The 15,990-nt window shown below is 46.3% G+C and overlaps 1 protein-coding gene and 1 long non-coding RNA gene across 6 annotated transcripts in view; one reads left to right on the top strand and one right to left on the bottom strand.

Moving 5' to 3' along the window:
• Positions 1 to 2,286: 2,286 nt before the first annotated feature.
• LOC141735444 (uncharacterized) lies at positions 2,287 to 7,190 on the bottom strand. The gene is made up of 3 exons (XR_012584726.1): positions 6,996 to 7,190; positions 3,056 to 3,269; positions 2,287 to 2,555 (listed from the first exon to the last, which is right to left on the bottom strand). It is a non-coding gene; the product is annotated as an uncharacterized LOC141735444 (long non-coding RNA).
• A 154-nt stretch (positions 7,191 to 7,344) lies between these two features.
• Positions 7,345 to 15,990, top strand: part of LOC141735443 (protein FAM219A-like) — an 86,680-nt gene continuing 78,034 nt past the window's right edge. For 3 of the 5 annotated variants that reach the window (XM_074568216.1, XM_074568212.1, XM_074568211.1), the window contains exon 1: positions 7,377 to 7,507. In XM_074568216.1, the coding sequence (XP_074424317.1) occupies positions 7,451 to 7,507 (57 nt within the window). In that variant the 5' untranslated portion in view covers positions 7,377 to 7,450. Of the gene's footprint in view, positions 7,508 to 11,623; positions 11,792 to 15,990 lie in introns of those variants that run through there. The other 2 variants (XM_074568214.1, XM_074568213.1) reach the window with 2 other exon arrangements.

Below are 15,990 nucleotides of genomic sequence, written 5' to 3'. Positions count from 1 at the left end.
TTAGCACAATATTAACACTCATCAAAACTAGTAGATCTGTTTAAAACTATTAAAAGCAGCAAGGTGGGGAACAAACACAGGTCAGTCAAGAATAACCTTTTATACCACCTCCTGATTCAGATAGTAGCATAAAGTCTACTGCTGTGCCCCTTGATGAAAAAGGCAGTCCTAATATTCCTTTTTATTGGTGTGTCTGCACTTTGTCCTTTTGCTATTTCTTTTGCAAGCTCCTGCTTCCTGTAAATCTTTCCAAAGCCAGCATACTGTCCTTCTTCATACCTTTCCTTAAAACTCCTCTCTGCCACATTAGCTGTAAAGAGTCCTCAACAGTATGCAGGTAGTTGGTGTCCTGCCACCACAGCTCAGAATGATGGCCAATGCTTCCTCATTCTTCTTTTTACTATATGAATCTGTTATCCATAAACTGTTATTTAATATGTAATCCTTTTGCTCTGGCAGCTATTTCTTTGTTCCACATCATACAGTGTTTGTATAACAGGGAAGGGGGCACAAATGCATCCACAATGCAAACAATAAATAAACTATAACTGTGAATCAACATAACGATTGTATATTCACTAGCATGATGCTCATGACAAGGACTGGCCTTCATACACATCTCTCAAATTCAAGCACATTGTCTTAGTTTGGGCCAGACTGGCCACTGAAACGAATGACAGATGCTCTCCCCCACCTCTCTCTCTCCAAGGAGAGGAGGGAGAGAGAGAGAGAGACTTATGAATTTAAAAAAATAAACTAAACTACTTTAATGAAATATCAATAATAAAATAAAAAGGAAATAATGAAATATATACAATATATACAAAACCGTATCAAGCTCACAGGATGATGATCACATCACCAGAAGGCACTGGGAAAGCCCCAGACTGGACTCAGCGACAGATGGGAACTGGATTCCAGATCTGGAGCCAGGAACACATGGATCAGGATCAAAGGCAGATGAACAGACAGAGTCCTCCTCAGACACTGGCCATTGAAGAAAAGAGGCTGACCCTTTGATCCCTCAGCTTTTATACTGTTGGTCAGGTTTGGGTCACCTGTCCTGTCTGCTCCTCCCCGCAGGTGCGACCCCTCTATGCTTTTCCGCTTCCAGCCCTCCAACAGGGCATATAACAAAGTTAGTTGACCTGGGTAGTTATAGCAATAAGTATAAGCAGGAGCCTCTGTGCATACCATTCCTTGGCATAAATTATAAATAATCAGGTCTTATCTCTCTGGGAACAAACAGTGTCTGCACAATATGCCATTAATTGCAGAAAGTTCAGTTAGAAGAGGCTTAGCTGCAAAGTAAAATTACTGAACAGAAACTTGGTTCTCAAACCAGGACATGCATTTTTACTGTTACATAATTAGCTACAGAAAAACATAATTAAGTCAACAGACTATTATTAGCATCTCAAAGAGAAGCATTCAGATATTAGCAGATATGTGGCCAGCAGGTCGAGGGAGGTGATTCTACCCCTCTACTCCGCTCTGGTGAGACCCCACCTGGAGTACTGCGTGCAACTCTGGAGTCCTCAGTACAGAAAGGACATGGACCTGTTAGAACGGGTCCAGAGGAGGGCCACAAAGATGATCAGAGGGCTGGAGCACCTCTGCTATGAGGACAGTCTGAGAGAGTTAGGGTTGTTCAGCCTGGAGAAGAGAAGGCTCTGGGGAGACCTTATAGCGGCCTTCCAGTACCTGAAGGGGGCCTATAGGAGAGGCTTTTGAGCCACAAAGCAAAGACACAGAAGTCTGTAACCAACACCTACAACAGCATACCTGATAACCATGTTTAAAATAACTGCTTTTATAAATCTCAAAATTGTTGGCCACTTCCTCTTACCACCCAGGACCACAAATGGGACTGACACGGGGCTAATGGGGTGCTGTTCCCTGCCCTATCAACAACTTCCTGCACATTCTTGTACATGCCACACAGGTCAGTGTTTTTAAAGAATACTACACTTCTGGGTGTCCTTCTTGTCATACTCAAGACCTCATTTTCAGGAGAGCTGAGAATCTAATTATTCCATTCTCTGGTCTGATTTAGGGATGTTGGCTTATGCCTTTACATAATTCTGCATCTTCCCAAAATGCTGTGGGGCTCAATTTTGCATAACACATTTCAGACCTGAAAGAAAGTATGTTACTGAAGTACATAAGCATACATAAGTATTATTATTTACAAAGCTGCATTAGGAACACAAAGATCCAGGCACATCCAATTATTTTAACAGACTGAACACTGAAACACATTTCTTATTAATGTACACAAACATACAAGAGCCTAAAGATGCTTTTAATTAATGATTCATCTAGAAGGCCACTACCTTTATCTCTGATGGCCAACCAGCTTTTGACATATTTTCACACAAGAATATGGAAGATTCCATTCAAAGAGAAAGAAAAAGACATCAGGTGGCTGGAGGTTGAACTGGAGGCTGAAGTCATCCAGATGAAGAAATAAAGAGCTAAATAAAGCAAGAAACTGATGTCAGAGGAGAAGGCAGATACAAGACAGGCACAGAAGAAGGGCAGGCAACCACCACCTGTAAGGGAAAAGAAGAAGAAGAAGAAAAAAGAATTGATCACAAAGCACTTGAACACACAGCTGTGAAAGCTAAGGAGCAGCTGGAAGTGACATGCGGTAAAAGGGAAGGACCTGATAGTGTTCATGTAACTATATTGGCTTTGAGAACAATCTCAGGAAGAAAATTTTCAAAGGAAAAGCAGTCAGCAACGAAAAAACAAGGAGACAGAGCAGAACAAAGCAATACATAGGAAATAGAGGAATGAAAAGCATGGGGATAGGTGAAAAGAGCATAGTGCTAGAGGAGAATTTGCAATGAAAAGGACAAGGATGGAAAGCCTATGGAAATGATGCTCAGCAGTAAAAACAGCCTCACTGGCAAGTAGCAGGCTTGTTTCCTGCCTCACTGTGAACACTGGCAGAGAGGAGGAACATATATGACAGAAGTGCAGGAGCTTACTCACTTATTTGCAAAGGAGATTTTTCTTGTCAAGAACTGTGATCTAGACCTTGACTCACCAATTAATTTTACAGTGGTCATCAGGGTTCAGGAAATACTAATCATCAGGCCCTGATTGGGCAGAGAGTAGTGCAAAGGCACAGCCATCCACTCCCTGGACTCTCAAAGCTGCTGAGACATGGGCTATATTTTGAGTCAGGGAAAATGAGGCAAAAGCCTCTGGACTCCAGAGCCAGCTAGTCATCCACACAGTTCCTCCACTGCAAGAATATTCTAGTAGATAAAAGGACATGAAACAGCAATCAGATTTAACAAGCTCGAGGCAAATATAGAAAAGGCAATACAGGACAAATTAAAATTATTTTCTTTTAAGTTAGTGTAATGAAAGTTATGTGAAAAGACAAAAATCCAAATAATTTAAACAGTTTATGATGTTTCAAGAGCTTTAAAATAAAATTAATGCCTTTACAGCACATTAATTAAGTTTTTCAAATAACACGTGAATCAAAGCCTCTCCATTTCAGAATATCTGAGATAATGGCTACTGAAAATAATAAAAAATATTTACATGGAAATTCTAAAAATAAAAGAAACTGAAATTCAGTGCAAACATTTCATCCCAGGTTTAGTTTATATCATTATTATTATTAACGGGTTTTACAATTTTAGCATAAACATCTTCATTATCTAGGACTGGATGTGGTCTTTGGTTCTGAATTTGTGCCATTTGCAAACTTTATAAAGCCTTTTGCAACTTGATAATTACTAGTACTTCTTAGTAGAAGCATTAGCAATGTAACAGTGATTCTCTCTCTTATTCTTGCCTAATCTAAAGTCCACAAGCCCTTCTACCACATGTGCAGAAATACCCAGATGGCTCCCAAAAACATCGGGCCCATGCAGAACCATTTCAGTACTTCTGGTTTTCAGGCTCACCCTTGGTTGCAGGAACAGGGAGATCTGATCTGGCTCTGCAGAGTCGGCTAACACTTAGCAGGGTTTATTAGCTCAGGCTTCAGAAGTGGCATAGGTCTGTACAGAATCTATACAGCCCTAGCGTGGATAAACCAGAGTCCAAATGAATCACCCTTGGGTAACTAGATGAGAATCAGATGATCAGCAAGGGTTGCTGTTCCCTCATTGTTGAAAGAGCTCCTGCTGTCTGGAACCCCTGACAGACCACTGGGATTGTCCAGGGACCTCAGCTACCATCTCACAGCTCTGAATCATCATGTAGGTCCCTCTTTTTTTCCTTCTGCTTTCCTTGGTCAGTTATGGCTTTCTGGCATGTGTTCTAGACTGAGGAAGCAGGCTGCTTGTTCTCAGTCACTTCTGGGCCACCTATGCTAACCCTCTTTCCCCCACCCCAAAGATCAAATACATTGGGATTGACCTAAACCTTTTACAGAAAAGGTTTTATTTGCCAGGTCAGATTCTGCTTTTAAATCAAATACTTTGATACTCCAGTAGTAGATGAGATCCATGAATGAATCTGACTGAGCACTTCATCCTGTGAGAGGATGCATGCATAGATGCCCATGCAGAGCCCGAAGGCAGACAGTGAGGTCTCACAGACACACGACACCCACACTGCTGCTCCCAGAGTAGGGTTAGGGCCATGAAGGTTAACAGATGACCTCACTTAATTGTCTGAACTGAGAGAAGACCAAATGGTAAAACAAAAGGAAAGTGACAAAAGTTACAGCTAAGTATACTTAAAAGCATTTTAAAAAAAACTTTTTAAAAACAGGGATTTCAAACTGTCAATTCAGCATCCCTTAAAGATTCTCTGACAGACTGGGGACATCTCAAGTGCATTAAAACCTGCCCTGGAAGGGAAGTGTCATATTCTGTAACAGAGATGAAATTGTGTGACATAATAATGTCCAAAGACCTTTGTAGTCTCACAGGGATGCAACAGTACAGTGACACAGTGTGGGGTGCTTCAGCTTTGAGACATGCTGAGTAGGGTGGCAATGCAGAGAAGTGACATGGAACATCCAGGGTCTTGCTGGCAGGGTGATGACACACCTCAGTTCAGGGACAGAGCAATGCAACAAAGAATCATAGAATTGTCTAGGTTGGAAGGGACCTTTAAGATCATCGAGTCCAACCATTAACCTAACTCTGACAAAAAACATCACTAAACCACATCCCTAAGCACTACGTCTACTCGTCTTTTAAATACCTCCAGGGATGGTGATTCCACCACTTCCCTGGGCAGCCTGGTCCAACGTTCGATAACCCTTTCCGCGAAGAAATTTTTCCTAATATCCGTCCTAAACCTCCCCTGGCGCAACTCGAGGCCATTTCCTCTCGTCCTATCGCCTGTTACTTGGGAGAAGAGACCAACCCCCGCCTCGCTACAACCTCCTTTCCGGTAGTTGTAGAGAGCGATAAGGTCTCCCCTCAGCCTCCTTTTCTCCAGGCTAAACAACACCAGTTCCCTCAGCCGCTCCTCATAAGACTTGTTCTCCAGACCCCTCACCAGCTCCGTTGCCCTTCTCTGGACACAGTCCAGCACCTCAATGTCTTTTTTTGTAGTGAGAGGCCCAAAACTGACCACAGTATTCAAGGTGGGGCCTCACCAGTGCCAAGTACAGGGGGACCATCACTTCCCTCATCCTACTCACCACACTGTTCCTGATACAGACCAGGATGCTGTTGGCCTTCTTGGCCACCTGGGCACACTGCTGGCTCATATTCAGCTGTCAGTCGACCAACACCCCCAGGTCCTTTTCTGCCGGGCAGCTTTCCAGACACTCTTCCACAAGCCTTCAGTGCTGCAGTGGGGTTGTTGAGAACCAAGTGCAGGACCCGGCACTTGGCCTTGTTGAACCTCAGACCATTGGCCTCGGACCATGGATCCAGCCTGTCCAGATCCCTCTGCAAAGCCTTTCTACCCTCAAGCAGATCAACGCTCCCACCTAACTTGGTGTCGGCTGCAAACTTACTGAGGGTGCACTCGATCCCCTTGTCCAGGTCGTTGATAAAGATATTAAAGAGAACTGGCCCCAATACTGAGCCCTGGGGAACACCACTCATGACTGAGTGTGTCGTAACCACGCAGCAAGCAGTGCCAAGAAGGTGCTGTGCTGAGTCCCTGAGTCCCACCCAGCCCTACAGGGTTACAGCTCCGTGGGGCACCCTAGAGGGAAATGAGCTTGGGCTATACTTGGTAATATAACGTGTGGTGGTGCTGGGAATGGTGATGTCATTGTGGGCCTGGTGTCACACCAGTGACACTGTGGCGCCCACTCAGAGCAGGAGCTGAGGGCAGCAGAGCCAGAGCGGGGCCACAGAGCGACGCTCCCTCATGTGAGCCTCTATCCCCCCGCAGCACTAGGCACTGCAGTGACGCTATCCGGGGGGTGACGTCACGGCGCCGGTAGTGACGTTACCGCTGCGCTATCACAAGAGAGCGCGGCACCGCCCTGCTACGATGCCCGCTCGGGACAGACCCTTAACTCCCGGTACCTGTTGCCCACCTGTAATAAATAGAATCATGTTTGTTAATCAAATCAGGCTTTCTTAAAGGCTGGTGAAAAATTACAATGTTTCGACTCTTCACATACTTAAATCGCAGGCATCCAGTGTGCTATCTGGTGCACTTTGACACCTCAAGGCCTAAATCACAGGCATCCGGTGTGCTTTAACACTTCAAAGGGAAGAGCTAAGTTGTGAGATAAGCTGAAAAGAGTCTCCCCAAGGACACTGATAAAGATGAGGAGCCTTCAGCCTCACGACCACCAGGAGGCGGGACAAGACCGACCCCCTAGCAACACGTCGCTCAGACACAGAATATACCAGGATTGACACATATACGGGAACCAGAAGAGTATATAATCAGCTACTTTCGGGAAGCGGGTGTGCGCCGTTGGCGGAGCAAAGACTCCCCGGCCGCCCAGCGCTGTTTTGCTTGCTGCCGCTTGCTTAATAAACTAATTTGATTAATTGGACTGGTTCCTGTCAATTATTGGGCCACAATCTATAACACACCTTGGCTGACATGGCAGCTGTCGCAGCAGCTCCCCACCACCGGCCGCTCCTCACGACATCCCCGCGCCCTCTCGGCCAACCGCCAGCCGGAAAATGATAGCAGCAACGATAGCAACGCGCCGGAAGCGTCGTGTGGCCAATCCGGCCGCAGAACGCCGTTAGCGCTGTCTATTCCTTCCCCCTCCACCTCCCCTTCAGAGAGAGGGAATGCTACATCCCGGCGCAGTGGAGCAAGAACCGCGGGCAACCGAGCCAGAGAATTGTTCCCAGAGACCCCACCCTCTTCATGAATATGCAAATATAGGGCGGGGCGGTGGCAGCCAGGCCCGGAAGCGGCGCAGCTGAGTCACTTCGGCAGCGACGATGAGGCAGAACCTGTGGTGGGTGTTGTCTTTCAGCGTTTGAGGAGTCTCTCTGCGTTTGCTCTTTTTTCTCACCTCGCCTCCGCCATCGTGATGGAGGAGATAGACCGGTTCCAGGTGCCCGCCGTTCGTGCCGAGATGCAGCCGCTGGTGAGGGGCGGGTGGGGCTGTGCTGTCCCTGGGAGCCGCCGCCTCGCTAGGGGGCTGGGAGGGGATGTTGGTGCTGTGGGGGCAGCAGCGCTGAGGTGGGATCCGCGTATCGCGATCGTTATCTAACTACCGTGCTCAGTGGTGGCTGCTGTGTTATCTCGGGGCGCCCGTGGTCACGGCTGTCTGCCCGGATCTTCCCTCCTGCTCTTTTCCTCCCCCGGCATCTCACTGGGTGCTGCCGGTAATAACGGCAGAAGCCACCCGCGGGGTGGGCGGGGGCAGGCGGGCGGCAGCGATTCTGCTACTGTCTAGGTTTAAACATTGCCTCTCCAAACGCAGCGGCGTCCTGGAGCGCCCCGGCCTGGCCGGCGCATGGGGCGGATATTTCCTGCTGCCTCGGCCGGTGGGCTCCAGCGCCGGGGAGGGGAGTGCTCTGGGGGGATGGGAAGCAGCGGTAAGACTGAGGAGCTCATTCAGGGAAGGACGGGCAGACAGAGCATCTGATCTGGAGGTGCAGAGGACTGGTGGGGTTTTAGTTGACGCTTAGAGTATACGTGAGATCTGGGGAAAGAATTAGGCAGTGTTTGTGCGCAGTCTGGTCTGAGAGGTCTCCCCAGGGATGGGATATCTGCACGGGATTGGTGTCAAATACATGTGTCTGGCGTGAGTTGTATGAAGCTGTAGGATGCTCTCTGTGACTGATTTTATAGCCATTGCTCTTGGTGCAAAACTGCTATTAAATACTCGTTGTGTGAAAAATTTAGGTGTTTTGCAAAGAAACATCTCTGTCAAACTACAGTTTTGCTCACATAAAATTCTTTATGTAAGAAAGTAATCTGTGAGGGATTGTGTTTTGTGTTTGGTTTTGTTGTTTGTTTTTTTTCGCCATGTCAGGGCGTGTGTTTTTCATTTCAGGATGATTTTTTCACTTTATAGATGCAATTATACTCAATTAATGAGCTCTGAAGAAGTTGGCATAATGGTTACACTGCTACATGGGACTATGGGGAATTTTGCTAGAGAAGGAAGTATACAGACTTTTGGGACTTTGTGGCTGCATAAATGGGCAGTTAGAGTGGTCCTGGGCTTTTGGTAGCTTCTGAAATGACAGTTATGAAGGAAGGACCGTTGCCTGGCAGCCATGTCAGCTTGCAGGAGTCCTTGCAGTTCAGAAGCCAGCTGGGGTTTACCATAGTAGTTTGCTTGGGTAACACAATTCTGCCCAATACTGCTGCTTTGTTCTATTACAGTTACCATTTGTCCCTTCCCTCCCCCATCCATCGCACACTTCCAAGTACAGAATAGCCTTAGCATCTTGGGACTCTTCCCCCCCCCCCCCCCCCCCCAGTGTAAAAGCTTTCAGTTCTGCATGGTGGTCTTGGGGACAGATGGGTCATCTGATGTTGAAGGCCAAAGGAGTCTGGCAGTGTTTTTCATATCCAAAGGGCTGATGTAGAAGTTTGTTTTCCAGGTGTAACTTGAGAGCTGTTGTGAACTGCCATTAAAGCTATCAAAGACTGTTTTGAAACAAATAGAGAAGAGAAGAGGTCCCTTGCCTGATTTGAAATGCATATGCTATAAGAAATTATTCTTTCATCCTGTTTAGACTGGAGGGTGTCCTAGGAGAGCACTGTTCCTTCTGAGTCTGGCCAGTACCTGGCAGTCTGAGAAGGGTCCTTAAGTGAGGTTTGTGAAGCTGGGCTTTTCTCGACATCTTTAAAAACTTTGTGTTCTTTACCAGCATGCATGCTTTTGAATGTCCTGTTTATCTGCGTAGATAAAGTATCATCTTAGCTTTTGATGTCTTCATGCTGAACTCTAGGATAACTGCCAGAGATCTACCTAGAAACCATCAGACAAACAGGCCTGCTGATCTGCTAATGTTCAAAATTAAGAGACAGGTATGGCTATTAAATGCTGAAGGGAAGTGATTCTTGGAAAGTAGTCTGAAGCCTTTATGAGCCCCTTAGCCTTCAAACCTGCTACTGATACTGTCACTATTGATCAGCTGTCTGAAATCCTTCTGAGCCTGTGTCTCTAGCATACACCAAGCACTGGCTGGTGTATGGTGGCAAACTGACAGGTGATGGTGTTGGATCACATGTTGCTCACATACACTGATGCAGGCAGTTTCTGTTCTTAGCATAAAAATGGAAGTAGAGTAAAAGTGCTCTTGCCCGCATGGCACCAGTATGACTTCTCCTAAGAAGAAGCACCTGTCAAAGTGCAGCAGCTTCAGAGGAGCTTTGCCACAAACTCCTGAGACTTTGGTTTGCTTTCTGAAAGTGGCAGGTGTAACACAGTATTTTAGTTTCCCAATTCTCTGCCCATGTGAAAAATGGGAGCTCTTTCTAGAGAAATTGGGTTGATGGTTCTTATATCTCGTTCTGAAGCATTGTGGCCAGGCTGGTTCCTTGCAGATGCATTTGCCAGGCTGTGGGACCTCAGGCTGGTAGCTCCAGTTGTGTTGACTACAGCCAACCTAAGGATTTTGCTTAGCCACATCCTATAGTGAGGTCGTTGGCTTTCTAGCTGAGATGTCAAATCTATGCTGGTCCTGGAGGTGTAAAATTTCCAGAAACTTTGAAGATGCATTTCTGTACAGCTTTCTTTTGAACATTAGAAAAGAAAAAACAGAAAACTAGACTATCTACTGGATGCGTAGTTTTTAAAAAAATGAACTATCTTTTTAGTCAGTGGACAGTATGAGCATTCAGCATGCTTATAAAATCTGCATTCTTTATTTTTGGAAAATATTGACTGTCTCATCCTAGGGAAGTTGCGCTATGTGTTAAGATTTTTTTGGTTTTGTCTGATGCATTCTTAAAATAGGGAAAAACCTGAAAACAGAAAAGCAAGAGTAACTAAGAAGCAAAAAGAAAGGTTATACCTGTAGGGCTTAGAAAGAGTATGTTAATATAAAATTAGGTCTCTAGTGTAGAAACACAACTCTTCTTTCTAGAAGGCCAATTGCATCTTGGGTCGCATCTAAAGAAGCGTGGCCAGCAGATTGAGGGAGGTGATTCTCCCCCTCTACTCTGCTCTTGTGAGACCCCACCTGGAATACTATGTCCAGCTTTGGAGCCCTCAGCATAAGAAGGACATGGACCTGTTGGAATGGGTCCAGAGGAGGGCCAGGAAGATGATCAGAAGGCTGGAGCACCTATGCTATGAGGACAGGCTGAGAGAGTTGGGGTTGTTCAGCCTGGAGAGGAGAAGGCTCCAGGGAGACCTTTTAGCAGCCTTCCAGTACCTGAAGGGGGCCTATAAGAAAGCTGGGGAGGGACTGTTTGCAAGGGTATGTAGTGATAGGACGAGGGGCAATGGTTTTAAACTAGAGCAGGGTAGGTTTAGATGAGACATTAGGAAGAAGCTCTTTACAGTGAGGGTGGTGAGGCACTGGAACAGGTTGCCCAGAGAGGTGGTGGAGGCCCCATCCCTGGAGACATTCAAGGCCAGGCTTGATGAGGCTCTGAGCAATCTGATCTAGTTAAAGATGACCCTGCTTAGTGCAGGGGGGTTGGATTAGATGACCTTTAAAGGTCCCTTCCAACCCAACACATTCTATGATTCTAGAAGGAAAAAAGCTTCTAAAATGAAAATGTCATCCCTATGTATATTCATTGTATTGTAGCCCATGGGTTACACAGCTATATGTTTTGTAAATGCCTACAATGCATGAGACATTACAAGTGTCAGTACTGTGGGTTCTGAAATTGAACTAATGCAGATAGTGCTGCTTTTAGTTATACAGCCTGTTTTGATGCGCTGCTGTGTCGTTTATAGCAGTAGCCTAAAAATGACCTCCCTGCATACCTGTGAGAGACTGGAACCTCAAAATAATTGTCTCAAAGCTTGCTTAAGCTTCTGCAAATTGGTGGCAGGCTTGTGGGCCGATAAGAAGCTTGCTTGTGTCTATCTAGCACTTTCTTCAGACCATTCTTTTGCTTATCAGTCACCATCCAAGACTGTCACCAGCTGAAAAGGGTGTAGGCCTTTGGTTATCAGAGTGGCCAGACACCCCCCCCCCCCCCCCCATCTTCCCCAGGGCTTGCCTGGGCAACAGTGGGCAGGAAGAGCTCATATGGTGACCGCGTCAAATGACGATTAGCTGGGCAAAGGCCACTGTCACCCTGATTGGTTAAGCTACAGACTGACCTGGACTATAACTGGTGCGGTTGACCTACCACAATTGGAACTGGGACCCCCACCACCTTTACAACTTGAGAACCATGGATCAATGGGATGCTGCTGAACTCCAGAGGACCGTCGGGATGCTTTCAGGCCTGTGGTGGTGGCTATACTCTTGCTGTGCTCTGTAATACTGCTTTTCCTTTCTGCCTTTACTCTATCGCTCATCTCAGTGACTATTGCTGGGGAATAACAATAAACCCGCAGTGAGCGGCATCTGACCTTGTTTGTGTCTTAATCTCACACTTGGAATCATTGTGAATCTCTCCTGGGCCCAATGTAGTCAGACCGGGACATAACAATACCTCAGTTCTGTCATTGGGGTTGTCTTGTCCCTCCCCTACCCTGTATCAGGCCTTAGGTGCAGAGGTACAGGAGCATTTTTATTATCCCCCCCAGGCCAGGGAGAAACTCCAGCAGTGATTCCAGCACAGGCTCCTGAATGGCTGTGGTGAGGGATGCAGCTGCTGTTGCTAGAGGATGACTTGTCAGGACACAGGAGCATGTTCTGGCTGGCACTGTCTCTGCAAGCACGCTGTTTCTTCTCCACTTCTTTGCACAAAGTCTTATATGTAGTTGTTCTGTCAGTATGTCTGGAAATCTCTTCTTGAGTGAAGAAAGGGTTTATCCTCATTGGTAGTGACTCGATTGTGGGGCTTAACTTTTAATCTGAAACTTGTTTTGTGGTCGGTTGTTGCAAGTAGCTTGAGATGTGGCAAAAGACAAATTTTTGAAGTCTGCAGAACCTGAACATTCAAGGAGCTGTCTGAGCAGACTGACCTGAGAAACAGGAGAGAAAGGGAGAGGTGTCTGCATTGCACAGGGTGCATATTCTTAATTGAGAAGAAAAAACAAATAGGAGTGTTCTTGACCTGTCATGGATTGGGCTGGACTGACCAATGACAAGACAACAGATGCTCTCCCCCACCTCTTGCTTCAAGGAGAGGAAGGAGAAAGTTAGAGATTTATGAGTTTAGAAAAACTAAACTACTTCAATGAAGTATTAATAATAAAATAAAAAGGAAATAATGAAATAGATATGGTTTTGTGTGTATATATATTGTTTCAAGTTCCCAGGAAGATGCCACTGGCAGGCACTGGGGAAGTTCCAGACTGGACTCAGCGACGGATGGGAACTGGATTCCAGATCTAGCTTCAGGAACGCATGGGTCAGGATCAAAGGCAGATGAACAGACAGGGTCCTCCTCAGACATCAGTCATTGATCATTCTTGAAGAAGAAAAATCTGATCCTTTGATCCCTCAGCTTTTATACTGAGCATGGCAGGTGGGATGGAATTGGTCAGGTTTGGGTCACCTGACCTGTCTGCTCCTCTCCACAGGTGCAACCCCTCCATGGGGTAAACAACCAATTCAGTTGACCCTGGTTGCCACAGCAATAAGTGTAAGCAAGAGCCTCTCTCCCTGAACAGAAAGTTGGCTCTGTTCCACGCCAAACCAGGACAAATGGCATTGTAAAGCTTTTGTCTGTCTGGATCTTGTGACTGGTGCTTCTAAAAACAATATGCCCCTCTGTATGAAAGCATGATTTTTGTCCCATCCACATGCATGTGATGCTAATGTAAAATACATTCTCTGATGGCAAGAGCAGACCCTCCAGTCGAGCACCACAGAGTCAAAGGGCTTCTACAGGTACTGCTGTGTCAGTTGGGGCATGGAAAGGGGTCTCTGCTGGTGATCACACAGATGGTACAAAAGTAGTGAAGGTTCACCCCTGCTGGCTTGGCTTGTTTGGAGTAGGGGTCTTGGGTGTACAGAGAAACGTACAGTGCTCCTGTGTCTGTACAGGGATCAGCTCTGTCAGGATAGCTTCCCCTCTGCAACAACACTTCCAGTATTATCTGTGGGACAGCTTTGTTCCAGTGGCAAAATTGATTTTGCATAAGTAAAGCCTGGGTCTTGGAAATGCTGTAGTGTCTTTTTAGTTGTAACACTGAGCCTTAATGGTTGCAAATGTGGATTTATTTTGAAAGCACAAGGGAATGCACAATACCTGAACCTTGTTTGTGGCAGCTGGCTGTGGAATACATATGGAATATGAGAAAGCTGAGTATATTTCTTGAGACAAGCTTGGGGGGGTACGTGAACAGGATGGGAATGGGAATGTGTAATGGGTTTCACAGAATCCATGTGATATGGAAACAGCAGGAAAAACTTTCTTTCCAAGTTTAGGATTCTTAAACTTCAAAGAATCTTGCAGCAAAATTGTGTTGTAGTCCAGGGAAAGACTAAACTGTTCCTCTTTACCCCTACCAACCTCTTCTGGATCTGTGGGTCTGTCTAGATCTCTGTAATCTTATTTTCCCTTTATATACAAAAAAAATTTGTGAATAGCAGTCCTTAAAATAGTTGTAGGAACAGCATGTTCACAAGCTTTGAAGGTGGAGGTCACCTAGCCCATGAGCATGTAAAAGCTGCACTTCACTTTAGGTTGTTGGCAGTTGAAAAGCCTGGGAGAAACTTATAGCTAGTGATTCAATTTCTGTGAATCTGTGTGTGTCAAAAGTTTGATCAAAACTGGAATCTAAATCACTATGCTAGTATAAAGGGTAATGGGTATGGTAAAGGAGTTACAGGAAGTCCAACTCTTCTTGAAAATGTGTTATGAAAAATCCATACTGAGGCTTGACTGGCAGGAATTGTCCCTTTCATAGAATAGAATCATTTAGGTTGGAAAAGACCCTTAAAATAGAGTCCAACCATTAACTTAATGCTACCAAGTCCACCATTAAACCATGTCCTTAAGCACCATGTGTACATGTCTCTTAAATACCTCTGGAGATGGTGACTCAACCAGTTCCCTGGGCAGCCTGTTCCAATGCTCAACAAACCTTTCAGTGAAGAAATTTTTCTTAATATCCAATCTAAACCTCCCCTGGTGCAACTTGAGGCTGTTTCCTCTCATCCTATCACTTAGGAAAAGAGACTGACACCCACCTGGCAACAATCTCCTTTCAGGTAGTTGTAGAGAGATAAGAGAGTCTCTAGACTAAACAACCCCAGTTCCCTCAGCTGCTCCTCATAAGTCTTGTTCTCTAGGCCCTTCTCTGGACATGCTCCAGCACCTCAACGTCTTGTAGTGAGGGGCCCAAAACTGAACACAGTATTCGAGGTGCGGCCTCAGCGGTGCTGAGTACAGGGGGACAACCACTTCCCTAGTCCTGCTGGCCACACTATTTCTGATATGGGCAAGGATGCTGTTGGCCTTCTTGGCCACCTGGGCACATTGCTGGCTCATATTCAGCCACAGGACCCCCAGGTCCTTTTCTGCTGGGCAGCTTTCCAGCCACTCTTCCACAAGCCTGTAGTGCTGCACGGGGTTGTTGTGACCCAAGTGCAGGACCAGGCACTTGGCCTTGCTGAATCATGTACCGTTGGCCTTGGCCCATCGATCCAGCCTGTCCAGATCCCTCTGTAGAGCCATCCTACCCTCAAGCAGATCGATGCTCCTGCCCAACTTGGTGTCGGCTGCAAACTTACTGAGGGTGCACTCGATCCCCTCGTCCAGGTCGTTGATAAAGATATTAAACAGGACTGGCCCCAATTCCAAGCCCTGAGGAACACCACTTGTGACTGGCTGCCAACTGGATTTAACTCCATTCACCACCACTCTCTGGGCCTGGCCATCCAGCCAGTTTTTTGCCCAGCGAAGCGTATGCCTGTCCAAGCCATGAGCAGACATTTTCTCCAGGAGAATGCTTTGGGAAAGGGTGTTGAAGGCCTTACGAAAGTCCGGGTACACAACATCCACAGCCTTTCCCTCATCCACTAAGCGGGTTAACTTATCATAGAAGGAGATCAGGTTTGTCAAGCAGGACCTGCCTTTTATAAACCCATGCTGACTGTGCCTCATCACCTGGTTGTCCTGCATGTGCTGCATAATGGCACTCAGGATGATCTGCTCCATAACCTTCTTGGGCACCGAGGTCAGAGTGACAGGCCTATAGTTCCCCAGATCCTCCTTCCAGCCCTTCTTGTGGATGGGCATCACATTTGCTAACCTCCAGTTAACCGGGGCCTCCCCAGTTAGCCAGGACTGCTGGTAAATGATGGAAAGTGGCTCGGTGAGCACTTCCACCAGCTCCCTCAGTACCCTTGGGTGTATCCCATCCAGCCCCATAGACTTGTGTGTGTCTATATGCCAAGTACAAACGTTGAAGTCCTAAGTCCTGTTTTCAGCCTTAAAAACAGGCTTTAAGAAGTCTCAAATCAAACTTGGTCAACTCTGTGGGAAAGATATTGTGCACATGCAAGGTAACATATTGTGCCAGTC

Source organism: Larus michahellis, chromosome W (assembly GCF_964199755.1).
Source record: "Larus michahellis chromosome W, bLarMic1.1, whole genome shotgun sequence".
Classification (NCBI taxonomy): Eukaryota; Metazoa; Chordata; class Aves; order Charadriiformes; family Laridae; genus Larus; species Larus michahellis.
Note: the sequence above shows the minus strand (reverse complement) of the source record. Positions and strands in the feature narration are given on the sequence as shown.